The sequence below is a fragment of the Orbicella faveolata genome, unplaced genomic scaffold, assembly GCF_042242905.1.
Source record: "Orbicella faveolata isolate gen_17 unplaced genomic scaffold, um_ofav_v1 contig_2, whole genome shotgun sequence".
In the NCBI taxonomy this organism is placed as follows: domain Eukaryota; kingdom Metazoa; phylum Cnidaria; class Anthozoa; order Scleractinia; family Merulinidae; genus Orbicella; species Orbicella faveolata.
In genome coordinates this window covers 17,041,078-17,068,097 of record NW_028301547.1, presented here as the reverse complement: position 1 = coordinate 17,068,097, position 27,020 = coordinate 17,041,078, and the positions used below count along the sequence as shown (strand labels likewise).

Genomic DNA, 27,020 nt, shown 5'->3' with positions numbered 1-27,020 from the left:
TAAAAACTTAGATGGAACACTGAGGTGCATCTATAATTTTCTCAGTGTTACAACAAAGGAGTGACAATATGAATGCTCGGGGGATTAAGAATTTACGCTACTCGGTGTTTGAAATTTTATTTCAAATTGAACTCGCCTTTGAGTTTGTGACATTTTGACTGGATTTAAAAACACAAAAAAATTATTACCAATACAAGTTACATGTAACAAGACAAACGTTTAAATATTTCAATGTACACTATTTGATGTATAATTGGAATTAAGCAGAGGAGCACTGGCTTGCTGGTATTTCTTGTTTCAAATTTCTTTTTTTTTTCCAAAATTTTAACCTAGGAAATCAGTGTTATTGCAGTCACCACAAAAATAAAACAACAAAATTCAAAAACTGCCATTCTTACATTTGCATGTAGGTTGTGCAGAAGAGTTTCATGTAGAGTATGAAACCTTGACTTTCTAGTGTAAGTTTCTAACATATTATTTTCAGTTTTCAGTTTGCAATATTTTGCCCTTCAGTTATAAGTGGCATGATAAGTAAATAGGAATAGTTAGTTAAGGAACTTATTTTAATAATTAACTTTTATATCAACACTGCCTTTATAGGGATGTCCCCCTTACATTTAGCTGCTTGGTCAGGAAAGGTTGAAGTAGCTCGGTTGTTAGTGGAGACTGGAGCTGAAGTGGATACCTGCTCAAACGATGGAGAGACTCCTCTTATTTTAGCTTGTCAACATGGCAACTCTGATGTGGTATGTTGAAAGGATGGTACTAAATTAAACTTCTGTAGTATTATTTGCAAATAAAGGATAATGAATGGTCTTCCTCTTTATAGGTAGGTAGGTATTCTTTATTTATTCACAGTATCAATTCACATCACACGCGTTCTTCCATCGAGCCGTGCTTACTTACCTAATTAAATTAAGGTGGTTTACTACTGTTTTGAGGATGTAAAAGAGCCCAGCTCAATACTCTTTTGTTAAATGCTCAAAAAATGTTTCTTTCTCTAAAATACTTTTGGTTCAAGTCTTTAACCATCATATGCAACACTTAAAATACAAATGTTTACAGGTAGCCAAAATGAACTACAAATGCTTATGAGAAGAGTGGACACTAGTAGTTTTAAATTATAAATGTTTTTCCCAAAATTTACCCAGGAATCAAAATTTTGGGAATTAGGCATTGATTCTGATTAAACATTCCCACAAACTGAAATAAGAATCTGCGATACAGATTTTGAGGTATTTTTAGAATAGGCAAAATTTCACATTTTCATAGTTTGCCAAAAATCAGACTTGCAGATTTTTATTTTATCTTGCATGAATTAACAACATACTGTATAGCCTGTGCACACACACATGCCTATGAGGCTATTTCGTTTAAGAAACATGTAGAATGTTTCTATTGAGTTATAGAAACACGAGTGGGAGTAATTGGGAGAACGAGAAATGCTGTGGGAACACGAGCTGTAGGTGAGTATTTCCACAGCTTTTTTGAGTTCTCCTAAACTTTCACAAGTGTTTCTATAACTCGATAGAAACATGGAGAACATGTTTTCTATTTCTTTTAGAAAACACTGTGACGAAAAAAAGGGAAACAACTTGTTTACTTTGATCATCAAAATGTAAATTCTCTTTGCTCGCGCCATCATTACGGCAACAGCTCGTGCTAGTTCTGTGTTTCTATGAAGTTATAGAAACACGATTTTTAACCAGTCAGGGCACATATTTTCTTAAGGCTGTTTTCAAAAATATTTAATTATATCTTCATTTGCAGGCAGATGTACTTCTAGACAGGAATTGTAGTTCCCTGACTGTAAATAACAAAGGAGAGACTGCTCTGGACCTTGCTTGCAGATACGGACATGTACATGTATGTAGCATGGTGACATTATTTTACTCTTATATGAATTGAAACAGGGTCTTTTGCTGGTTGATAAATTCACGAGCCAAATTTCATGACATCCTCTAAATTCTCCAAATTTTGAACATCCATTCTGGATTGATCAACATGGGAAAGTTACAACCCTGGCAATATGAAAATGAAGCAGACTACATGTGAGGGCCTCTCAGGGGGTAGCATGTTCTCCAGGCTTTTAGCCGGATTGGCGTCTAGGCATCCTTTGGACGGCCAATTTTTAAGGAAAATTGTTTTATTTTTCATATGTTGCCTTATAAATTGTTCATTTGAGCAGGCCCTGTAGCACATTTTGTATGCCTACTTTTTGAATCCTGACTAAAAGCCTCATGTTCACTTAATCCCTTTAAAATTTCACTTTTTCTCCCTTGTTCCCCAGTAGTAAATTCCATTGTTCCTTAAACTTTGTTTTCAAAGTTCCCTTTAGCAGTCAAGAAATCCCTTGTTGTCTCAAATTAATTCTGAAAATATCCCTTGTTCCCTTGAAATAAATGATCATACAGATTCCCCAAAACCCCAGACAGGCCCTCACATGTACAATCATCATTTGAATCTGAGATAAGGTATTGAATTTTGGGTCATGTCTGAAATACTTGTAATGTAGGGAATAACCATGTTATGCTAAAATGAGTTTGCGATTTCAAAGAAGCATACTACATACTGGTATCCAAATGTTTGGGTAGAATCCCTCAGGTACTAGCAATCTTGCTCAATTAAATGATATAGAGAATTCTGAATGAAAAATGATGTTTCCCTGGCTGTCTGGTTTTCCTTGATTTCACACTTCAAGAATTTATTATATGAAACAGAGAGGAACTTTAAGATCCTCTCTGTTTTCAACATAATAATGGCCTGCGTGGCAGGCCATAGAAGGGGAGGGAAAGGGTCAAAATGAACGTGGGAGGATCTAGCATGTTTTGCGTGCTCATTTTTTCCCTTTCCCTCTCCTTCGGATGCCTGCCACGCAGGCTAGCCTAATAAAATTTAACATGCTTCATAATTCTTTGCATTAAATTTATTTGTTGCCATTTCTTCCAGGCTGTTGAACTCTTGCTTGCATCCAGAGATGTGAAGAGTGCTTTAACTAATGGTAAAACCTATAAAACAGATCCTCCATTACACTTAGCCTGTAAGACAGGTCATTTGGAAATAGTAAGGTTAGAGCTCAAGCTAATCAAGGCTATTTTGTGTTTTTCTTTTCTTTGAAAATTTTTATGGCAGATCTATACAAGAAAACTTTTAAGGGAAGTTGAATAGTTATAGATCCATTGAAGTAAGGTAAAACAAGTTGCAATGAGTTTAAGTTGATTTCTCTCAGGCTAAAAGAAATAATACATGTACATGTAAACAAGAATCACTATTGGACTGTGAAACTGGAGTAAAAATTTGCCAAGTTCCTTTCCCCTAGGTTATGGTACTGTCAAAGTGTTTTTAAATGTTGTATCAGATGTGTAAACACTGTACAATGCAGTATAATATGGCTATCAAATCTAATATTCACTGGTAATATTCTATAGTTGTAGATCTCAAAATCCGATTGGCTCTGTTGCCATTTATTATTCATTGATAGACCACAATAATTGTTCCTGAGTTGCCCTTGAAACATAACTAATTAGTCTTGATTTTTTGCTTAAAAATACATGAAATGTTAGACTTCTTGTTGTTATTGTATTCATGAATAGTCACCTTGCTGCTCCTTGATGGATATTTATACATGGGTTCATTAACAATGTTCCCTTTAACAGAATGTTACTGGAAGCTGACGCAGACATTAATCAGGCCACAAGCAATGGTTCGTGTTTACATGAAGCTGCTCTTTATGGTAAAACTGATGTGGTAAAGTTCCTTCTTGATGTAAGTAAATTAGTAATAATCCTTTTTCAATAACCTTTATTCTTTGAACTATTCTCTTTTTCATCTGCTTCTCTTGTCTGATATCATTCTGTTTACAATTTTAGTGGGGCATTGATGTGAACATCAGGAACGATGAAGGACACACAGCACTTGATGTGGTAAATCTCTTCACAAGCTCTAAAGCATCAGCAGATATTAAACAACTACTAAAAGGTAAGTTAGTTATACTTACTAGGGGACTGTGAAGATTACTTCATTGTGATTGGCTGAGAGAAAGCAAGTTTATTGTTGATTTTTAAATTGCATGCGTGTCTGCAATTTTCTTAGCAATAATTAAGGATAGATCTGCTACCATACAAAAAAGACGTGGTGCTTGTTGGACATTTTGAAAAGAGCACCTAAGAGGTACCAAGATTCTGTTTTGTGGGCATGGTTTGAAATGTTTTTCACACCAATAGACCATTTTACAGTTGTCTACTCAATGACTTGACCTTTGGATGGCAGTGAGGCTGGAGTTGACCTTGTTTTGATACAGACCTCACTGCTTTTGTTGTGTAAAACAAGTTGTTCTGATGCTAACTAGGTGCATTTACATGACAAAAGCAGTGACGTCTGTATCAAAACAAGGTCAACTCTAGCCTCGCTGCCATTCAAAGGCCAGGTCACTGAGCAGACAACTGTGAAATGGTCTATTCTAAAACAACACATTATCTCCTGACACATTTTTGGGCTCAACACCCTAAAACATACCTCAAAAGCTTCTGCTGTGGACCTTTTGAGGCTGAACACGCCAAGAGGAAACCAAAACGGCTTTTTAACCCGTAAAAAGGTACGACTAGCACGCCCGTCCTTTTTACATGGGAGTCCCCCGGGGCCATAATTAGGCATCTGAATAACATTTTAAGGTCATTCCACTGAAATAGAACCTGCACTGAGATTTTTGTGAAACTTTGCCTATTGATTGTTTATATTATAGGAACGTAAATTTTGAAATAAAAATGAGGGGTCCCCATGTTCGTTTAGGAGCAACAGCACCTTGTTTATACCCATATAAGTCCTTATAATAGCACCATGATTGTAGTCACGATTGCTTGCTAGATTCACGTTTCCGACGTTTGCTTTTTGTTCTACACTGAGAATTGGTCCATATTTATTTTACACAGAGAAATTTACTACTCAATTCAAAACAACAGAAAAAAATGATAGGTCACCATACTCGTTTGCGAGAAAATGACGATTTACCTCTATGGCGAGGTCCAGCCGTAAAGAAAAAGCCGCCATTTTTTAATGCGCGCGCGCTAATCACGCGTGAAATTATGCGTAGTAAGGATGCGCAATGCAATACTGGGGAATGACCTTAAAATGCACATGTCATCTTTCCAGACCTTATATTTATTTTTAAGTTAAATTTATTATCTATCACAATTCGTCTCCTTTAAAATGCTTATCTGTCTAGAATGAATAACACTTCTGTAGCATAATTTGAATATTTTGAGTCCTTGTTTCAGATGCGGCCGATGCAGATACCACTGTATACGCAAAAGCTGTGAGGGATCACTTCAATATGATGGATTCAACAGCCCTTTCCTTCAAGACTGGAGAAACAATCATTGTAAGAGACACAATCAGTTGTTTCTTGTTCGTGGCTTTTTGTTGCCTTGTCGCTTATCCTCCAAGTCATTCTTGTATCACACAATTTGTTAAATCTGAAATGGTCGTGTCTGATTGCAACTCACAGTACATGTATAGTAAACAAGTCACGAAACGCGCGGCAGGATGCGAGGTCTCTGGCGCGCCGAATTTAGCAAGAGCCGCATCAAAGATAGCCTCCTCGCAGACGCTCTTTGGATGTCACGCAATCCCCTTCGTGATGAGCCCAAAGAGCGTGTGCGTAGAAGGCTACATCTATCGCTGAAGACCAGCGTATAATGACCTGTAAATCCGTCATCCTGAAATCGTGGCCTAACGGATTGGCGGGGTGAGCTGTCCAAAGAAACTAAGAAGTTGCCACGCAAGTTGCCAAAGCAAGAAAGTTATGCTGAACTGAACAAACTTCGTAACACTGGCTATTGTTTGCGATCAACGTGCGGCAGCTTACCGGTTGGGTAGCCAAACGTTGAGAAACTTCCGTCCATCTATGAACCAGTTTGATCTGGATCAGAGTAAGTGCAAGCAACAAGTCAAATGACCGGTCGAACTAAGTCGCAAGTGGACACAAGTTTGGTACTTGCTTGTACTACAAAATTTAATTTTACGAGGGTGTATCATTATTATTGTAAATAGTTTCTGAAAAACCTTTGAGATGATGAATCTATTAAAGTTTACCGTTTGTAAATGCTTTCTTGTGGATTGTTTATAGAATGGTGAGGATCTTTTATATGTTATTTTAGGTGCTGGAACAAAATCAAAATGAAAGGTGGAAAGGAAAAGTTAAAAATGGAGACGTAAGTTTGTTTGTTTCTGGTTGTTCGATTTATTTAATGTCTGGGTGGAATTCTCTGTCAGTCTTATTTTCCAAAAAATTGTTTCCAAAGACGAGTTGTTCGCAGCTTCTTCATGAGTGTTCCAACTGTAATTTACAGTTATGTGGTCATGCCATTGTTAACCTCTTAAATCTGTTTGTAATGTTGATTTCCAGAAAGAGAAAGTTGGATACTTCCCAGGAAACTTCGTCAGGTTAACCACACCAAGAAAAGCCTCTTCTGGTTAGTATTAGTGAATCGTCATTTTCACTCAACATGTCGAAAACCTTAAAAGAAAACATACATTACTTTACTGACAAACAAAGGTCCGTTTAAAAGGAAAGCAATCTAAGATCCACCGCAAATACACGTAGTATCATCAACTAATCAGAACTGAAATTGAAATAGTACCCAGTGGCAAGCAATACCCTGTTTCAAACCTGCCTTATAATTAAAAAGTAGCTTCTCCTAAAAATTCATACCCAATTCAAGCCTAGAGTGCAAAAACTGTACCGTATTTGAGACCAAAATGGCCAAAGTCAATACTCTATTTCTGACCAAAACGGCTTAACGGCATATACGGGAGTACCCTTCCCCCCGCCCCCCCCCCCCCGGGGGGGATGATTACCTTAAAAAAATCCTTATTGGTTAGAGCTTGCTGCATGAATTTCATTAATCAATCACTACTCACGCTGTAATCACTTGAGCGCTTAGCAAACTCTGAACAAAGCAAACGTACATATTTTTACTGGAAAAATACTCGAAGAATTTTGACAGCAATGTTTCCAAACTGCCGGTGTTGTGCTGTTTTAACGTTATGTTTTTTAGCCAAGAAGTCACCAAAGCTTAAGGAAGCTGGCGTACTTCCGGTGGGATCTTACCAGATGGTTACAGTACCTCCAGGTATATTAAACAACAGTGACATCAAACCAGGGAAAAAATAACTCGTAAAAAAGTAAACTCGTGATAATTATGATTTAACTGTAATTGATCAGAATTCATGTTGAATTTCTGACATCAAACGAAAACTGGTTTCCTCCAGAAAGAGTTGATGAAAGAGTTGATTTTATTTGATCCCAGCCACATAGGAGATATAAAACTATTTCGAAAACGGCTTCTGTTCGGCTCGGCATGCATGCGTTCCCTAACCTTTACGTTCAATTCAACGACTGTGAAGGATTCTTATGTGTTGTAAAATTCTCTTTTGCTGTTGTTTTTCCATCATAGTGCCGCCTTCTCCAGGTTTTCAGAGAAACTCTCCTCGATTAAGTAGTTTCGGTAAAAAGGGACCTCGCCATCGCGGTGATGAAGATGGGGAAGAGAGCCCCAATCCTGCCACGAAAAAGGCCTTGTTTGAGCCAGTTTTACCTGCAAAGGGACTCAAAGCCAAAAAAGGCTCAGTCAAACTCGCTTCCGGTACGGGCCTGCAGTATGTGGAGGTTGAGGTTGACAAAGCGCCCTTGTCTCCTCCCCAGGCCCCTAATCCAGGAGTTCAAACAAACAGCAAAACGCAGTACGCTGAAGTTCGTTTACCGCCGTCAAATGAATCCGTTGAGGAGGTTGATAAATGCGAAGAACTTCCACAGCTGCCTGAAAAAGAGAATAAGAAGCCTTGTGCTTCAAACGTCGAGATGGACGATATTTGGGTACGAAATACATCGAATCCACCGCCTTCGCTACCGCCTAAAATACGGGCGCCTGTTAAGGACGTCGCACCCGCTGCTGTTCCCGAATCTAGCCAATCAACTTTCAAATCTGGAAGACTACCTGCGGCTCTTCCACCAGACAAACATCCCGCGGGACATTCAAGTCCCGAGGGTCAGATCGGTCTTACGAGTCAAACGGGTCTCAGCGTTACTGAGGAACCCTCGCGACGGGTCGCAAGTCCCGAATTGTCAAGGAAAGGATACGAAGACATGAGTCTAAGTAAAGCAACGCCTCCTTCCCCTGACGTTTTATGGAAACCGCAACCATTGAAGGTGAAAGAATATCCGAAACCAAAACAGCAACTAGCTTACGAGAATGTGCAGCTGCCGAACAGAGGAAAGCCTGGTAACGATACGCAGAGTATGATCATCTCACATGTCGACCAACAGGGAGAAGGAGAGGACGGTTACGTTATTGTTAACACACCAACCTCGAAAAAAACTCACGCCAGGGGCTACGAAAATGTCACGCCAGGCGCTAGCACGCCGGTGAAATGGGACAACGTCTCGAATGATGTCAATTATGTGCCAATGACGGGAGCTGTTCCTGCTGACACAGCACAAAATGACAAGACTAGTAATCAAGCTGTTAAGCAAGACAATGAGACCAGTTTATCAGATGATGCAGGTAAAGCTACTTTAATGTACCAAACTAAATTCCTTTAAATCAAATATAGGAACGTACAATCCTGGTCAAAAGTTTTGGGACACTACTTACTTTTCTAGTGGTCATACAGTTAATGCATATACCCCCTCCCCTCCCCCTTATAATGTTGTCCATGTAGCTAGAATTCTGTCCCCAAGTCAACATTGTCTTGGGTGAGGGAGGGGGGAGGTGGTAAAACTCGTAAAATCACTTCCTAGCAAGAGCAGAAAGACATTAATGTTTCAGCCCACGGTATAAGCTAAGTGTCCCAAGGACTTTTGGCCAGGATTGTAGACTTGAATATATTACCTACGTTTAGAGGAAACGGGTAGATGTCTTTAAACCCGTTGCAGTGCAAGTTTAGATTCAGTTGTCAAACTTCTATTCTCATTGACGGAAAGTCAACGTCTTTGGTTTACTAGTTTTAAGCCCTAATTGCACAACTGTATTATGTTCTGCTACCTCTTTGAAAATAACTTGTTTTCCTTTCGACGTCGAGAAGGTAAAATTACAGCCATTAACCCTAACACTCCCAGAGTGCACTTGTTTGTAACAATAATATCAACTGAAATTTGAGGTTATATTGTTTCTTTTTTTTCAATTTCAACTCGGGAACTCGGGGTTTAATGGAATCTTGATTGAACGACTGATCACCTTTTCATCTCAAATTAAGTTTTGTTACGGTTGTTGTTTCCCGAAGTCTAAACTTGTTTGAAGGAATTTTTTAATTTATAGAACCGATGGTATGCGACCACATTTTTCACTTGCTGAATCCGATCCTTCTGTATAATCATTCCTCGACGAAAAAGACTTTTTTTTAATGAAGATTTTGCAAGTGATATTTTGAGAATATGTTTTTGGCATCACTCTGTAGGGGAAAACAAAGATGGAATGGATTACGAGATGATGACAAACGGTGCCGTGCCAGTTAACCATCAGTATGTCAATATCGACCGACGCGGTAAGCACTGTCAACAATCCCCCAAACCTCACAACAACCCCCTGGCATTCTTGAAGACAACTACCAGGATTCCCCGGCAGGGGCATCTCATAACGGGAATTGGCCATTACTTCATTTGATCAGCAATTCGAGCCTACAGTCTTCCCCAACAATGGTGAAATACAGAACGAATGAAGGGAATCTGGAAAACACTTAAACATGTACTTTCGATGAAAAAAGAAAAAACTTTCTTCTGGAAAATAGGACGTCATTTGTTCATAAATACACGTTTGTGGGGTATTTTATCATATCCTGTAGGTTTGGTTTTCAGGTTTGCACGAAACGTTAGTCATGAGACTACATCTTGGGATAGGCTCAATACGAACTAAAAGTCAGGGATTACAGGATTTCATGGGCTCCTGGTCATTAGTAACCCAGCCCATAGAACAGGCGGATTTGCGGGGCTCAGCGGGAGACGTGGTACACGAACGCGGACACCGCAAATCTGCCAGTTCTGCAGGCTAGTAGTAACCTATTGTACTCAGCAAGCTGACTTTCTTGCAAGTTCACCTACGAGCCTTTTTTGCGAGACAAGTTTTATGTACCATGTAGATACGTTAGATACCCTTCACCTGATTTTCGTAGTAATTACATTTATTATAGCAATCAAAGGGATTTATTGCCGTCAGTCTAGAAAGTTCAGGTTTTGCTTTGCTCTATTTTCCTTTAAGAAAAATCGGGAGAGACTTGGGGAAAGGGCGGTTGTTGCCGGCGCCACAACCTAACATTTTGTTACCGTATTTGACTTCATTCGTCTCTATACGTCGTGGTGGTCTTTCCGTTGTACTCAACGTGCGTGGCGTATCTATTTTGTTCCAGCAGGAGACGCGGGTGATCCCTCGGAAGCTACGGGCCACATCCCGCTTAAGGTGAGTGGAGATATCCTTGTCTGAGAACACCAATATATGGCATTTTATTGACTTGTGTGTTAAACAGGTTTGCTGAAAGAGAGCCTGACTTCAGGGTTAGGTCTCTTTTCTCTAAATCAACGAGAAATGACGAGTGCGTCTCTGTTGCAGTTGTGTTAAAAGGAGTAAACGAAAACGATAGTGTGCGGAAAGATGCACTCTGTGGCGGATGTTGAGAGGTCAAGTTTCAAGTGCTTTTTTGCGTCAGTGAAAGTGTATAGCATTTGAGTGGCTCGTTACGCCCATTTACAGACTCTGCATATAAGAGCCCTATTACCATCAAGTCGAGGATATTAAAATTATAAAGAAGTGAAGTTTATTTTGTAAAAGGAACATTGCCTGCCTATCGAGCACGCCGATCCGCTCTTTCAGTGATTTTCTTCTGTCATGATGTTCCCTAATTAGCTGAGCCCCGCAGGATATTTCGAATATACTATCAACAGGAAACGTGGGAAGAAGAATATCATTGACTGAACTTGTTTCAGGATGTTAGATTCGCGATTTAACCTTATTTAGTCACGTCAGGCATTCAGTCACTATTCGTCAGCGCGGAAACAGTGGAATTTTTCCCAGAGCACCTGCAGTTTGTGGTTGAGTAGAAATGCCACAGTTAATTTTTCAAGCAACTTATCATTGAGCTCTGTTTGGATAAGACACGATCATTTTCTCGGTACTTTTTTTAAGGCCTTGGGCAGACTGTTAGGTGAGTTGCTCGGCGTTGAAGCTTCAGGTAACACGTTCGAAACGGCTACTAGAGTTGACCTCTGCCTACATGTAGCCTGTAGATTCTTACTAGTTGCTTAGATAAAGGCAGATACTTAGCTCCGTTGCCTTGACATCACCTTTTATTTACTTATGTTGTGTTATGTTGTTTTCTTGCAATATTTGATGCCTTGAAAAGCGCCAATTTGATTCATTTTGTTAATATCCATGTCTCTTTGTTCTTATTGTCTTTCTTCTTTTTTTCTAGATGCGAGAGTATAACGAGTTGTTCGACTGGCTGCAGAAATTCAGACTGACTATCTACATCGATAATTTTGTGAAAGGAGGTTTCGACATGACCAGTATACTTGGAATAACTGCAGAGGTAAAGAAACCAGCAAGCTTTTGTAGCTTTAATTTCGAGTTTCAACAAGTCATCTTAACAACTTTACGATGTGTGGTTTCGTGTGTGATAATCAAAAAAACATGTTTACGAAACTCATTTATTGAAACTATATATGTTTTAAGAGTCAAAAGAGTTGACAACTGGCTAAGGAAAACTTGAATTCTTAGCAGTAAGAGAAAGGCTTAATTCTAAGTTTGAAGTGAAAATTCAAGTTTTATTTTGCGTAGTTTATACGTTGTTTTACCCAATGTTCGACTGGTTTGTTTCGTCTTTCAACTGTTTGGGAACAACGAACGCGAGTGTGGAAGTTTTTTTTTTTGACTTTTAGGGCTTTGTGCTTTTCCATTACCTAGGTAATGCTAAGGTAGCTCAGTTGAGAAAAGGGAAAGAGAAAAAGAACGTAAACCGTCTGACTTGATTTCATTCGTATTAATGTCATAAAAATCAGTTTTTGTTATCAAGCAAGACAAATTATTGAGTTATTGCGTGGTAAAGTGTCAGCACTTGAGGGATTAGTAATCGACACTACTTACTCTGATCAAGTTTATACCTCCGATATTGAATTTTGTCACGGAGCTCCTCCAAACATGACACGAAACACGTGCTAATTTACCGTAAAGTTCCGAAAGTAACGACTCCTGTAAGCCTGAGTAGCGATCCTCCGAAAGTTTCGATCATCGGAAAGTAGCGATAGCGACAGGCTACTAGTATGAATCCAAAAGGATCGTCATTTTCCGAACTTTACGGCGTACTGTTGCGCTTGTTGTAGAGCAAGATCTGTTTAAAATAGGGTGATACTGTCATTTTGCCTTTTCGTCTCTAACTACGTAAGTTAGGAGGTGTGTGATTGCGAAAGGACTTTTAGGACTCGAGCTATATTCATTAGTGCCCCCCCCCCCCCCCCCCCAGAAGGGTTATATCTGACAACGAGTCCTTCATATTTTTGGAATGGGAGACTTAAAGCCACAGGCCTGACGAACCGGAAGTCATGTGTATTTAAACGTAGTATTTACTGTTTTTTTAACCATGTGGTCTTAACTGTTCGGTACAAAGTGATGAAATCAAAATTACGTGAGAGATTCCTGTTTTAGTGTGCCATGGGCGTTTTTGTTTAGGTCTTCATAAAAAATGTAGGAGAACTATAAATTCGGCGTACTGAATATTTTATGTTGTGAGCGGCTTAACATGGACGGTGAAGGAAAATTTGGGCTCAACGTATTGATAGTTATTCACGTTGAATGGCAGGTTATACGAATACAGAGAATAACGTATATTTTGGGAAACCAACTCTTAAACTTGCTTGCTTACTTGCCTGGTTGTTGCTGTAATTTTTGTTTGTTTGTTTTCTTTGCATTTTGTCAGGATTTGACGGCCATAAACGTGACGAAAACAGGTCATAGGAAAAAGATTCTATCAGAATCAGCCAAACTGGAAAGTAGAGTGGTATTTCCGAGAGAAAAACCGGTGAGCTGTAATAGCAGTTTGTACATGAATAGCTGGATATTGTCAGGAATGTAAAGCACTATCACAAAACTTACAGACGTTTCAAATTCCCTTATGTGATGTGTTGGAAGTATGAGGTCTTTCCATGCAGTCCTAAATTTGAATTTTGTTTTTATTTCGAAAAAATGTCATAAAGTATTTCACTCAGCTTTGCCTCGGGTACGCACTGGCCAGCTGTCACAGATTTTCAGAGCAAATGCAATTTATACTAGCTGAAAAATCTTGCAAGCTTGGCTTATTTACCCACGGCATAAGAAAGAACGGAAGCGTTACGTTCAGTTGTCACGTCCGACTGGTGCATGTTCACGCAATCCCAATTCACGGTAAACCTGGTGCTTCTCTTGCAGAGAGATATTATGACGTGGCTGCGTCTGATTGGTCTAGAGCAATACATACCCGAGTTCTTGGACGGCGGATTCGATGACATGGATTTCCTCCAGGACATGACGTTAGAAGACCTAGTAGCGATTGGAGTCAAAAAACCAGGCCATCAAAGAAAGATATGGATGGCCGTGCAAGCTCTGAAAGAGGCAGACGAAAATGAGAACGTGCTGGAAAGTGTAGAAGAGAAATTTCCGCTTCAGGAGAGGAAGGGTTATTTAGAGACATGTTTAGATGGAGAAGATTCCGGAGTATCAACCGATGAAGTTGAACCATCTGAATTGATCTCGGAAAGCGCTCGAACACAAGAAAACCAAAAGGAGTTTTCTCGCAATGCTCTTTCCCCGAGTGGAAAAGCTAATGAAGAGCTTTTTGTCGAGGATTCTTCGTCGGCGGAATCCGAAATTCCCGAGACAACAACGCAGCTTGTTCATAAAGAAGAATTACCATATGAAAACGGAGATCAAGATCAACAGAAGAATGCTGGTCCACATGATCTGTGCCCTGAGGCGCCGCAGACGGATGGTGATGGGGTTGATCCCTCTGCCAATCGGCTAGACCCTCCGGAGGAAAAAGGCAACCATGAAAATGAATTGGACCCTTCGTTAGGATTACATGGAGATAATTCTGTTTTAACTTCAGCTAATGAAGACGACGAACCTCCTCCCCGCCCTCCCCCTCCATTGGAGGATATTGAGCTGCCACGTCATGTGGCCAACTCTAATCAAACTAAAATCGATTTCAATGGCCCCGGAATGGCCGTGAAGGACATGGTTTCAGAGGAGAACGATAGAATACGTACCTCCTCGCCGGACTCTACCTTTCAGAGACCCAAGAAACCTGCCCCACCACCACCGGTCAAGCCTAAAAGCTTTAAGAAGGGCCCGCCCCCTAAAGTGCCGCCCAAGCCCCGAAAGTCCGCGTCTTTCACGGCTGGATACAGAGAGAGGAGCTCGGGCGAGGAAAGCGCCGGAGACAGGTCACCGACAAAACCCTTGTCTCCTGTGGACAGTAGGTGTCTTTTTTTAAAAAAATAATGAAACTATGATAGTTTGACCTACAACCTAATGGTTAGTGCTTTGTATTCCGGTTTGACAGATCTGAGTTCGGGCCCAGCCGGAGTCACTGTGTTTGTTTTTGGCAAACTTAGCTTTGCGCTCACAGTGCCTCTCTTCCAGTTCGCCCAGCCATATAGAGCGGTTTTCATTTGAGTGTTGAAAAGTAATTGGTTTTCCACTTACCACGCTATGCGATTGGTTTAAAAAGAACTCGCGCCAATTTTTCTTCCAATCAGGAGTAAAACCAAAACCAATCGTGACTCGTTCGCACGCGTTTTCCCGCGCTTTGCGTCAGCTACATGTGAGTACTTCGAGTTTTGATTGGCTCACTGTATTGTGTGTTCTTTGTGATTGGCTTGAGAGATTACTTTGGTTCTGGTTTTACGACACTCAATTGAGAACCGCTCTAATTGGATAACCCCAATTAGTATCACCCAACTAGTGGACTAATGCGAATCCTGCATTTTAATTGGCTACGCTACTAGAAGACTGTTAGTAATAGTCCTCGAGTAGCGAAATTGGCTCAATCGAGCGTGATGCTTTCTTTCGTGTTATTCCCAAATAGATATTTCTTCAACTTGCATTTGCTAACTTTATTATTGCCTTTTCTGTCCGACTAGTTTGGTGATACTAAAACAATTAGACCCTTCGCCCTCAAGGGCCACGGGTCTATAGCCCATTTGACTTCGTCTCATGGGCTACTGACCAGTAGCCCTTGCGGGCTACGGGTCTAATTGTTAATTATTAGGGGACCCTGACAGAATACTGGCTTAAAGGAGCGGGGAGGGGGATGGGGTGGGGTGATAATCGTCAAGCGTCCTATCTAGTTGTGACGATATAGCACGCATCACCGTGAGCGATGAAAGTTTTTGTACAAGTGTAACTAACACAGAAGCAAAGCACTCAGTGAAATATTAATTTTGGACTAGTTAAAAGTTGAATTTAACTAACAGATTTTACTCTAAATCAGTGGGAATCTTGACTGATGCACAAGCACATTTGATAACAGTTAATTTTCCTGTGCTATGTTCGATCTCCAACCCTTGCGTGTAAACGTCTGTACACTCGGATGTGACGAACATCCCCGAAGGCTAAAAGTTTGGTTTGGTGTATCCCACAGTTCGTTACATACGGCAGACTTCAGTCATTTTTGGAGAGATTGCGAGTTGCACAAGACTTGTGTCATATTCAAGTTCTTTATATCCTGGCCGTACACTAGTCCCCAGTACTTTGTGTTTTTTTGTCACGGGCGATTGAAAACTGAAATCGAGCGAATCGCGTTACTGTAGGAGAACGGACATATAGCAGAGGACATAAAGAATTGTTTCATCTTCAGTCTGACTTGAGATACATCATGCGCCAATGAACGGAAATTGAATAACGCTGCACTATAAAGCTTGGCTTAAAGCACATAACCTATAGCATTTTAAAACACTTAACCGTAGCTGGAAAAAAAACAGAAAGGCATCTCTGTTTAGGTGCCTCAATTCAATAATCAGTGACACTTCACGGATTACTGTGGGGCTGTATATCTGTGTGTATATCTGTGTATATATATCTATATATCCCTCATTGTGTGAAAAACAAATTAAACTTTCAATTCATTTAAAGAACACAAACGAACTTTTAACAGCTTTAGACGTATTGCTTCAGTTTCATATCATTTATACATTTATTCATCCTTTTACAATAAATTCACGTGACAACTTTGTCGCACGTGGTTGCATTACCATTTACGTCACGTGTATAGTTACTGTCAATCACGTTGCTATCAGGACGCAGTAGCACTGGTTCTAGCCCCTCCTGTTGGCCGTCGCCTCCACGCGCTCGACAAACCGGAAACGGAAATGGAAGTTTGCGATCGTGCAGCAGTAGCGCCAGCAGTCATAGCTCAGTGGAATCGTTGATCGAAGAGATAGAAGAGACAAGAAAGAGTTTTGAAAAACCAGGTCGAAAGGTTAGCGCTCCAGACCGACTGAACACCTCGCACGAGTATCATGGAGGAGTGAGAACGAACCAAGTGGACGCGACGAGAGGTAAACAACGGTTGACGGCGAGAGAGAGTGAGGCACTGTTCCTACACCTACGATCAGACAAGCACTACTCATCCTAACAAATCAGTAACATTAATAACTAATAACTAATCAAAGTAACAATGACGGGTGTTAGGAGTGTAAACAGGCTCTGTTTTCGTAGTTTGCTGTGATGAGAGATTTGCCACACAAAAGAACCGTGATAAGATATTTGTCTTTCCTTGAACTTGTCGTCGCAACTGTTTTTGCACTCTTAAAAACGTCATACTTCAAACATCGTCTTAAACGACAACGGTTTAATACTTCTTCTTGCATGTTATGATAATAATCGTATATCTGTAATCTTCTAAACTGTTGCTTTCCTTATGTAGGCGTTAAGGAATGTCTTAACAACGCACGTAACAATTAACCATAACCAAAAGCTGTGCGTGATACTTTAAAGCACTTGTGATGCCTTTCTTTTACTTACCAATTTTAGTTACTAGCCAGGAGTTGTTTGGTTAGTTTTCGTTTGTTTATAGATTAATAAATTATTATTTTATGATCATTTAAAGCCAATCGAAATCCAAGTAGGTCAAGATGGTGCGGAAGTCATGTGTTGATTAATTGCACGTTTGGTTTTGGCGCATTGACAGTCTGGTCGCCAGGACCCCCCCCCCCCCCCCTCCCCCTTGAAATCTGATGGGCTGGCATTGAAAACTGACCTCCCTGCGCATGTTCAAATAATCGGAGCTGGTCAGCGTCAGCGTTCGTGGTGCTGGCCAATAGAAAGCTAGCTAGCTCTGAAGACGAACTGAACTGCAGTGGTTACTGATCAGTGAAGCAGTTGGAATAACGATTGGCCATTTGACTTATATGTTCTTCTCATTCCTACAGCTGATGGTGAACTGGATGAACAAATTAAACAGATTCTCGGAAATCGTTCTAGAGAAGATCTATCAGAAGTACCAACCACAGGTAAATATTTTACTGCATTGTTGCTTTAGACCCTCTTCAGAAGCCGTGTACAAGAGTTTTAACCGACCCCCACCCCTCTTAGTTTGTGACACATGCGATCACCACTAAATAAGGTAATGAACACATGCGAGCAGGATGAGACAATCGGGACGTGACAAAATAGCGAGTAGCGAAGGAGTTTTTCTAGAGTTTATTGTCAGTTATAAGTCCTTTCAGTGAGTTGTGCGGTGAATAAACCAGAAAAAAAAGGAGCTGTGAGTTCTGTGTACCGTTGGGAGAACGGCTCAGCCGTCTTTCTTTTACGCTGTAAGGCTACAATCATGGACAAAAGTCTCGGGGCAAATTTGCACTTTTGGTGACACACGCCAGGCAAACACCTCCCTAGCCTCTCCTCTCACCCCACACACAATGTGGAAAACTAGTACCTGCAATTTCTTCTGACTTTTCAGCAACGCATTTGTAAATGTATATAGCAGCGTTTTTTCAAAACTTCAGTTGTAGAACACATACAATTCGTTGAATTTCATCACTAGTGTCCCAAGGACTTTTGTCCACCATTGTAGATTACGGTAATTGATTGGTAATATACTGGCGTAAAATGCCGCTCAGTTGCTAGGACTGACTGTCTCCACATAGAGAGTTTTCTCGGGCGCGCTCAGATGCACTGCGTGTGCGTGGTGACATGAGCACTAAGCTAGTCAGTCACGGAATAATAGCCACTTTGGCGTCGTTTTAGAATTATATAGTGCAGACAACGATTGTGCCAGGAATGAATAACGTTTTCTCTTGGGTAAACGGCCTGTCCAGTGGGTGAAATTTATCCATTCTAAAAGTGAACGACGCTGAATGGGCGATACCTCCTATTTTTGGATTGTAAGCTGTCGCTTGCACGGGTTTGGTCAATTTTTGGAGGCAAAGGTAATTGCTTGCTTCCCCGGCTTTTTGATCTCCGAGAGTAACCTGAAGCCGGGTTCTTCGCCAGGGCTGTTGCTAAGTAACGTGACCTGACCTAACAGGTATGGGCTCACGTGACAAATACTCGCGCTCTGATTGGGTTAGTTACCGTTGAATACTCTTGGAATACGTCATGCTGTTGCTAACCTTGCTGACCTCTCTGCTTGCAATGTTATTTATCGTGCTAATTTTGTCACAGAACCCTCTGTGTCACCTTCAGCTGTGCCCGAAGTAAATATCGAAGCGGAGTCTGTAGACACGGAAGCGGCGAAGAAGGAGCAAGAGTACGTACATAAAATTGCTTTAAATCTTAAGCTCAACATACAAATTCTTCTAAGTTCTTTAGTAGAGACCCTACTTAGTTGTCATAGTAATAGTTAGGTGAAGACGATTATATATCAAGGCGAGTTCTCTATAGAAATCAGTTCGTTAATTCTCATGACCTTGATAAATGACTTTATTTTGATTTGTTGAAAAAAAAAATTAGAATCCGATCACAGCTGGCCATGTAAATGCTCTAATGTAATGTTGCGAGATTTCGAGGCGGGCGCAAAGCTTCTCTCGCCTCGCTTGCATTACGCTAGCGTTACTTTCGTAATTCAAAGAGTAAGCCCTATAAATCACTTTGGGCTGTTTGGGTCCTGGATAAGTATTAAAGTGCAGTGTTTTTAGTACTGTAAGCTTTTCCCACCTCGCTGGGCGACTCTTGTTTCATGCTTGCTCTCGTGACTAAACTATCAGTGTCAGATTATGATCGCGAAATTATATACTGTTAACCCCGTCTCGTGCTTGTCGAATTAATTGCTCTATCATGCTCTCTTCATTGTAGAATAGCTGAAGATCTATTGAAGGACATCAACAGCATGTTAAATGACTTCTCCACTGAGTTAGACTCCATGTTCGAATGAATGGAGAGTTGGATTGGATCAAACCACGGTAAAAGTAACTGTAACGATCGCCTGGATGAAATAAGTTAACGAGCTGTAACCTCTACGCAAACATGGCAATGGACATGCTTTATGACTGGGCGATGTTTACCACAATGGTGTTATTGGTCAAGACGCTATCACGTGACTTAAAAGGAAAAGAGGAGAATCAGATGAAACAAGACCAGTCTCCCCTCTGCCCCGCTTAGCCTGCATATTTACGTCTAAAGGCGCCACACCTTTGAGGGCTTTTGGCATGTTTGTGTTGGTTTTCTAAAATTTCGAGCCAATCAAAGAATCGTTATCTGCAAGTACAACTTCCGGACAACTTTTTGTTGGTTTTCCAAACTTTTCGGTCAGTAGCTTGCGGTTACTTTGCTTACCCTGCCTTCATTGACTAACTTACCTTTTGATTGGCTTAGCAATGGAAAACCAACATAAAGATGTCACACAGGAATCAAAAGGTCATTGATCGACTGCAGCATCGCGTATTCAATGTAATTCTCATTTTCAAGCAGATTGGAATGAAATTGGAGCAGGCTTAATTCACGATTACAAGGTAAAGTTTTGAACATTTTTTAACACAATTCAAATAGTGGAGAGAAATATCAAATAATTTTAGGTATGATATACTGTCCCGTGCAGAGTTTGTACGCTAGTTATGTGTAAATTTCTTTTATCTTTCATAGAACTTTTTATAATATCTCAGTGGTTCCGAGATATCTTAACTGGGGGCAATTATATTTATTTTGTATTACTTTTAATCTTTGAAACGTTTTTATGGGGCATTTATTTTAAGCCTGCCATTCTTTCACATCAGCAAGTGTCTTTTTTTGCTAAATTCTTAGAATCATCCACATATTATCCAGTCAGAAAAATAGGACAAGGGCGATAATTCATGGTCCTTAGCAACGAATGGCTTTGCTTGGCAACGTTTTGACGAAAAACCGCGGGATCTTTAAAGAAGCTTGCTGCCTCGAAGAATCATAGAATATTTATTTTCTTAAAACAAGTAACGTTTCAGTTCTTTGCTGAAACCTTAAGTTTTGCGGTCAAAATTCGATTTAAATTTTGATTTTCCTTGCAGAATTGCGACTTTTTAGGTAAATTCCATTTACTATCTTAGGAACACTGATGGTTTTGTCCGTTTTAGGGCTTAGCTGCTTGTATGTCGGCATTAAGAGTCGATTGTTTATTAGGGTTCAGTGTTGCAGGAAAATTATATTCACCGATCTGACGATAGAATAGCGTATGAATTAGATTGCTTTTTACGATTTGAATTTCCAGTTCTGGAGAAAAATTAGAAATTGATGTAATCATTTTGGAATACATAGAGGAGCCTTGTTATATGTCATAAATAGTATATATCAATTGCTGAAGACAGCCATGAAATTCAGTGTAAAATGACTTACTATTACTCTTGTATATAGCTATATTTTCTTTATTCTAACGAACAAATAAACATATATTTAAATATATTTTTTTCCCCTTACTCGTCATTCCTTGTGGTTTTTCAAGGACAGTTATGATCTTACACCCAGATTATTTCGTTGATAACGACTTAAAACTAAGATCTAACAAAATAACGCAACTGGAATCCTTTCCGTTAAATCGTGACATGAGAAATGAAATGCATACTAGAAAAGATTCATGCTCGTAGCAGAGAAATTCCGATATAACCAAACGACACCAAACTATGTAAGCTTAGACATAAACGCGACGGGAATACTTTCTGTCGAATCGTGACATGAGAAATGAAATGCATACTAGAAAAGATTCATGCTCGTAGCAGAGAAATTCCGATATAACCAAACGACACCAAACTATATAAGCTTAGATATAAACGCAACGGGAATACTTTCTGTCGAATCGTGATATGAGAAATGAAATGCATACTAGAAAAGATTCATGCTCGTAGCAGAGAAAATCCGATATAACCAAACGACACCAAACTATATAAGCTTAGATATAAACGCAACGGGAATACTTTCTGTCGAATCGTGATATGAGAAATGAAATGCATACTAGAAAAGATTCACGCTCGTAGCAGAGAAAATCCGATATAACCAAACGACACCAAACTATATAAGCTTAGATATAAACGCAACGGGAATACTTTCTGTCGAATCGTGATATGAGAAATGAAATGCATACTAGAAAAGATTCATGCTCGTAGCAGAGAAAATCCGATATAACCAAACGACACCAAACTATATAAGCTTAGATATAAACGCGACGGGAATACTTTTAAGGAAGCGTCCACATCACGCCGGAACAATTTGAAAACGCAACTTTATTTCTACGGTTAGGCCTACCTAGAACGGGGCTTTTCGAAAACGATAACATCACGATAGTAATGTGATTTCGCTGACCGAGTTTTCCTCAAACACAAATCCAAAATGATTGGTTATTGTTGCGTTTTGAAATTTCTCCAGCGTAGTGTGAATGGAAAACATTTGATGATTTTTCAGAGTGAAACCCCCGTTTAATTTCAAATTCCTCAGGTGTTGTAGTGTGCACTGGGCCTAAGTTGTTCGTAATGGGGGAAATATACGGCAGTAATTTCTTTCATACTCGAAGAAGAGAGAATCCGACGCAACAAAATACCACTAGCAATACGACAACAAAATAAATACAGAAACTTTTCTGCCCCTCATCACTGATCAGCTTTGCCTGTAAGCCATCAGTTACTGCGTTGTTAAGTTCTTTGTAAAACAACTGGTTTCTAAAGGATGGAAGCAGCTCTTCTGGGGTTCGACCTGAAAGATGTAAAGCAAACAGTTCTCATTCTGTTTCGCAATATAGCATGTAGTGATGTTTATATAATTTGAATCTAGAAGCGAAGAGAAGAGGAGAAGGTTTTATTCTCTACAACCGATGATAAGAAACATCCAGGAAAAGAGTAGAGCCTACTTAAAGCAAAGTCGATTACAGCAGCAAGTAGAAAACAGTTGCGCCCCGTGAAAATTCCCTCATGCTAGAACAACCAGTCAGCGAGCACATGGCAATAGGCCATTGCCGAGTTCCCTTGTGCCTCTATGTCAAAATGAGACTTGATGCACAACAATTCTGCTATAGGTTCACTTTCGTGCAAATCAAATACATCTTCATATGAAAGACTTTGCACGAGGACTCATTTTGAAACAGAGGCACAACCTAACTCGGAAATGGCCAATTGGCTAACGCTTCTTGGACGAAAATTACAAGCCGAGTCAATTTTCGGAGATGGTAATCCAACCATATCCGGAATCCTTTTCCCACGACTGTGTTAGGTTGGTGTGTTCCATTTCTAGGACCCCCAAAGGGTACGCCCTAATATAAGCTATATTGGTGTGCGTGGTGCCAAAGGATGTGGCTTTCAAGTCCTTTTGGTCTATAGTAAGATTTTAGCATTAAATGACTAGGAGAGAGAGCTACACACCCTTGACACCCTCGATATTTGTCAGATTTTAAAACAAATTGTCTGTACGCATTTGTACCGGAAAGATATACCTTGATTTAACTTTTCCTGCAGACTATGAGCCAGTTTTCCATTGAACGTCTTGTGAACACACAGTGTAGTTAAGGGCTCACACAAAATGAAGTTAAGATCAATGGCGTCCCTCAAAACACACTGCCACTGAGAAAAGCTTTGTGCCGCTCCTAGATCAAACGTACTGGTCTCAGCGTTTCCTTTATGTTCAGTGGAATCGTCCTCCAAAATAAGACAACAGCAGAGTAAAGCGACGAGATGGTTCACCTTTAACATTGGCTGAGCGTTATTAACGAGGAAACGTAGTGACGCTGCAATTAATTTAAACTTCTCCGGCAAGGACTTGATGCAAGCTGTGTTTAAATCAAGCGCATTTAACAAAATCTCTAATCTTACTTCTTTCTCGAAGCGCGGAATGAGACTCACTCTAGCGACCACGCCCTCCTGGTAGGGTGGCACATTTGACGACTTGACCTCTAAGCCCTCTCTGTCCCATTCTTGGACCATCGTTATATTTCCTCTCCCGTCGTGAGCTGCAGCATCGTTTAAAATGCCATACATGACTTTCCTCAGGCGCTGAGAGCACTGATTAGCCGATACTTCCTGACAGTTTTCAACCTGAGTTCTGAGAAGGATTTTCCCCGTTGTCAAGGCGTTCATACATTTGGCGGAGAACAGTCCCTTGCGAAACTTGAGCAAGATCCATTCTTCAATTTTACGGCCATTTTGAGTCCTCAAGGAGCTGTCGACCACACCACTGTCGAAAAAGTGCAGTAAATTTGACTCTGTGATCTTGTATTCCTGGAGAGAATGGTCGACAGCTTGTCTTAGTTTATCTCGGCTTACCGCTGACCCTACCATTAGTAGAGCAGACTCGAGCGCCTCTTCTTCTGTCCTTGAGTCAGATAGAATGTTAGCAATGCTTGCAAATCTTGACGCTTTTCCGCGATTCAGTGTGGGTCTAAACTCTGCCAATACCTCGAAACTGACGTAATCATTCCCCACCAAAGAAGCGAACAAAGGAAGAAATTCTGCGCGGATTCCAAAGTGCGATGCCAGTTCTTCTCGATAGAAAATGTCGGCAGTTAACCCATCAGCCTTCCAGTTGAAAGAAGAAAGTGGGATGTAGCCGTCTTTTATATCAAAGATAAAGAAGTCGCTGTCATTGCCTAAAACAGGGCAGTTCCAAGCGCTGGCCAAGGAGGCGATTTCATTGTCTGCTTCGCTGAAAGAAACATAAAGATGTACTTAGACAAGCTTGTTGCAACCAGGCAGCTGTATCCTTTTGTCATGAAATTCATCCCCTTTGATATGAAAAGGTCAGTGATGGTCGTCGTCTCGCTCATGGCTGGTTTTTACTAGCGACGGAGTCGTGGTCGGAGTCATAATCAGAAGCGTAGAGTGATACGAACTAGTGAAAATCAAACCGACGGAGTCGGAAGAAGAACAACCATTCTGTTTATGACTCCGTCGCTTACGATCCAGTGAAAACTAGAGTGATACGAACTAGTGAAAATCAAACCGACGGAGTCGGAAGAAGAACAACCATTCTGTTTATGACTCCGTCGCTTACGATCCAGTGAAAGCTAGATTGTCGGAGTCGGAAGCTGTAGCGGAAGAATAAACCAATTACAATGATCCATTCTGGGCCTTGTGATTGGTTGGTTCTTCCGCTTCTGGTTCCGACTCCGACAATCTAGTTTTCATTGGATCATAAGCGACGGAGTCGTAAACGGAATCGGAAGAAATGGAAACGTTCTGATTCTTCCGACTCCGATTCCGTCGAGCTTATGACTCCGCTTACGACTCCGATTTTCGATTTTCACTAGGTCGTAAGCACTCTTACGTCTCTGACTACGACTCCGACTCCGACTCCGACTCCGTCGCTAGTGAAAACCAGCCTTTAGAGGTATAAATCAAGGATTCTGGTCTCTGGTCTCTGTTTATGACGAGACGTACTCAAAGAAATAATAATTAAAAACGCTCTTCTTTCCGTTTTTAAGCCCGGTTTCTGAAGGTCTCTCCAGTCCTTTTTACTGAGCGGAAGCCTATTTCGTTTTAAGTAGTATCTTTAAGGGATCAAATAAAGCTCGAGCCACGCCCAAACTCTTTTCGGGGGTTTAATTCAAATTTTCCGACGAGTATCCCCGACCTTTTCATATGGGAGTCCCCCCACCCCCACTGGCATTCATTATTTGAGTGGCAGGCAAGGAAGAAAGTAGAGGTAACGACCTCGTCGCTTCCCCACTTCCCTTCCTTCCTTTCTATTTTCTAAATCACGGTACAATTCTCGCCACATCTACAGTCATCCTGGGTAAGCTACGCTAGTTGTTTATTTGAAATAAATCCTTCAGGTTTAAAAGAATTAAAAGGCCTGGAAACTGAAACAATATCACTAACGTCACCCAATGCATATGCTCAATCCATTATTCTCTATTCAATGAAATGTCATGCCTCGTCGGAAGATCGAGAACCAAGAATGTTTGCGCTAGCATGAATAAAAATGAAGTCTGCATAGCAGACGCTCGAATGATCGTGAAAAGGCGCGAGTTCGCGTGGAGACGCACGCGACAAGTGGAATAAGCATTTCCTTTACTTCACGTGCCTCCGCCCGCGAACGTTTTCTCAGTCTTACGCCGCTCCAATTCGCTTCCTATTACTCCAGCGTTTGCTACGCAGGCTAATATTCTAATATTCTAAAATTGGTGAAATCAATTGAAATGTAGATTATTTAGTTCATTCTGACAGCTGACAGCTGACATCGACAAGATGTCACCATCCTTTATGTTCGCTCGGCAAATTTTATTCTCGCCATACAACGAAGGAGATATGTCCAGTCGCTGGTAATAGTCTCCAAGTCAGCTAACCATTCGACTATTATGCTAACATTTACTACTGTAATATTGCATCCTACCTGTCGCAGACCGCGAATTTGACGCTATGATCCATCAGCGCCTGCAGAAACACAAGCTTCGATAAAGCCGGAAGTAGAAAGTTTTCGCCGTTTTTTGGTGCCCGATTCTCGGCTAAGGCACAAGATGTTTCGATCCTCTGATTTGCCCTTTTCTTGTGTGTCTCTAACTTTTTGCCGCTTGCATGTTGTGCACCATCGAGGACTACAAAGGATTCTACACCGTTAGAATCAAGCGCATTGAAAAACGAAAGTACAGCGTCGTGGAACTCTTCGTACTGGCCTCCATGTCGACAGTCGAAGGCGTTCCTGTAAAGATCGTTACATAAGCCGGACCCGTCTATGATAAGTTTTGTGTTTTTGAGCTTGGTCTGACGTTTCCAGAGAGTTTCGATTGAGTTGACGTAGCTGGTCAGCCCGCGAACTCCCATCTTGATAGAATCGTCCTCAAAATGTTCCAACTTCAAAGTACTCGTTGTGTAACCGTCACGAAACCTCCTCCACAGGCACATAAGGTTTAGAATCACCCTAGCATTATTTTTGCTCTATTTATGCATAAGTATTTTTGCGTTTTTGAAAGCTTTACATAATCCATCATTACTGAAACTTGATTAAATATGGCTTGCGCATGCATTATACGTCTTTTATTTTCCTTTACCAATAAAGAAAATGATCAAGTTTCGGATTTCAGTTTCTGGAGAATATGTACCACGTGGCTCAGTTTTTCATTAATTTTCATCTTGCCATCTATATTTGGGCATTGTACCGTGTGGCACAAAATTTTGGCGGGTTCTAATTTTTACAGTTTTTACAGTGATCCGCAAGAAACGTTCCCCCAAAATAAAATTCCCGCAAAAACTTACTCCACTGGCGAAATTACACATACAAATATCACAAGTAGAATCTTGCTGCTGCCATTTATTGAAAACGTCAAAACGATAGAATGAGAAACAAAACGTTCAGAAATAAAAAAAAAAAAAGTACAGGAAAGGATCGTCCAAAGATAATACATTCAGAAGGGCATTCTACAATAGAGTGACACTGATTACTTGTGCGTTTGTGTTTTACATCTCTACATTTTCTTTCACTTGTCAATTGCATGAACTTTAATTTAAAAAATGCGGAAATGTTGTATTTTCAATTAAATGCAACTTCCCGACAATCGAAACAATTAGGATCCAGCAAGAAAAATCAATATTTTCAATAGCAAAAATTAGTTTCCGCAAAATA

The 27,020-nt window shown here is 40.5% G+C and overlaps 2 protein-coding genes across 6 annotated transcripts in view; one reads left to right on the top strand and one right to left on the bottom strand.

Moving 5' to 3' along the window:
* LOC110061646 (uncharacterized) overlaps positions 1-20,885 on the top strand; it is a 27,361-nt gene extending 6,476 nt beyond the window's left edge. For 2 of the 5 annotated variants that reach the window (XM_089289973.1, XM_089289972.1), the window contains exons 4-22: positions 601-746; positions 1,771-1,866; positions 2,950-3,068; positions 3,657-3,765; positions 3,870-3,978; positions 5,274-5,377; positions 6,156-6,209; positions 6,404-6,470; positions 7,056-7,130; positions 7,455-8,561; positions 9,454-9,540; positions 10,399-10,448; positions 11,458-11,574; positions 12,958-13,059; positions 13,446-14,490; positions 16,313-16,573; positions 17,447-17,527; positions 18,681-18,765; positions 19,311-20,885. In XM_089289973.1, the coding sequence (XP_089146099.1) occupies positions 601-746; positions 1,771-1,866; positions 2,950-3,068; positions 3,657-3,765; positions 3,870-3,978; positions 5,274-5,377; positions 6,156-6,209; positions 6,404-6,470; positions 7,056-7,130; positions 7,455-8,561; positions 9,454-9,540; positions 10,399-10,448; positions 11,458-11,574; positions 12,958-13,059; positions 13,446-14,490; positions 16,313-16,573; positions 17,447-17,527; positions 18,681-18,765; positions 19,311-19,389 (3,893 nt within the window). In that variant the 3' untranslated portion in view covers positions 19,390-20,885. Of the gene's footprint in view, positions 1-600; positions 747-1,770; positions 1,867-2,949; positions 3,069-3,656; positions 3,766-3,869; positions 3,979-5,273; positions 5,378-6,155; positions 6,210-6,403; positions 6,471-7,055; positions 7,131-7,454; positions 8,562-9,453; positions 9,541-10,398; positions 10,449-11,457; positions 11,575-12,957; positions 13,060-13,445; positions 14,491-16,312; positions 16,574-17,446; positions 17,528-18,680; positions 18,766-19,310 lie in introns of those variants that run through there. The other 3 variants (XM_020768492.2, XM_020768491.2, XM_089289975.1) reach the window with 3 other exon arrangements.
* Positions 20,826-27,020, bottom strand: LOC110061662 (single-strand DNA endonuclease ASTE1-like). The gene is made up of 3 exons (XM_020768514.2): positions 25,794-27,020; positions 22,900-24,104; positions 20,826-22,166 (listed from the first exon to the last, which is right to left on the bottom strand). The coding sequence occupies exons 1-3, from the start codon at positions 26,300-26,302 to the stop codon at positions 21,976-21,978; spliced, it is 1,905 nt and encodes a 634-aa protein (XP_020624173.2). The 5' UTR covers positions 26,303-27,020; the 3' UTR covers positions 20,826-21,975.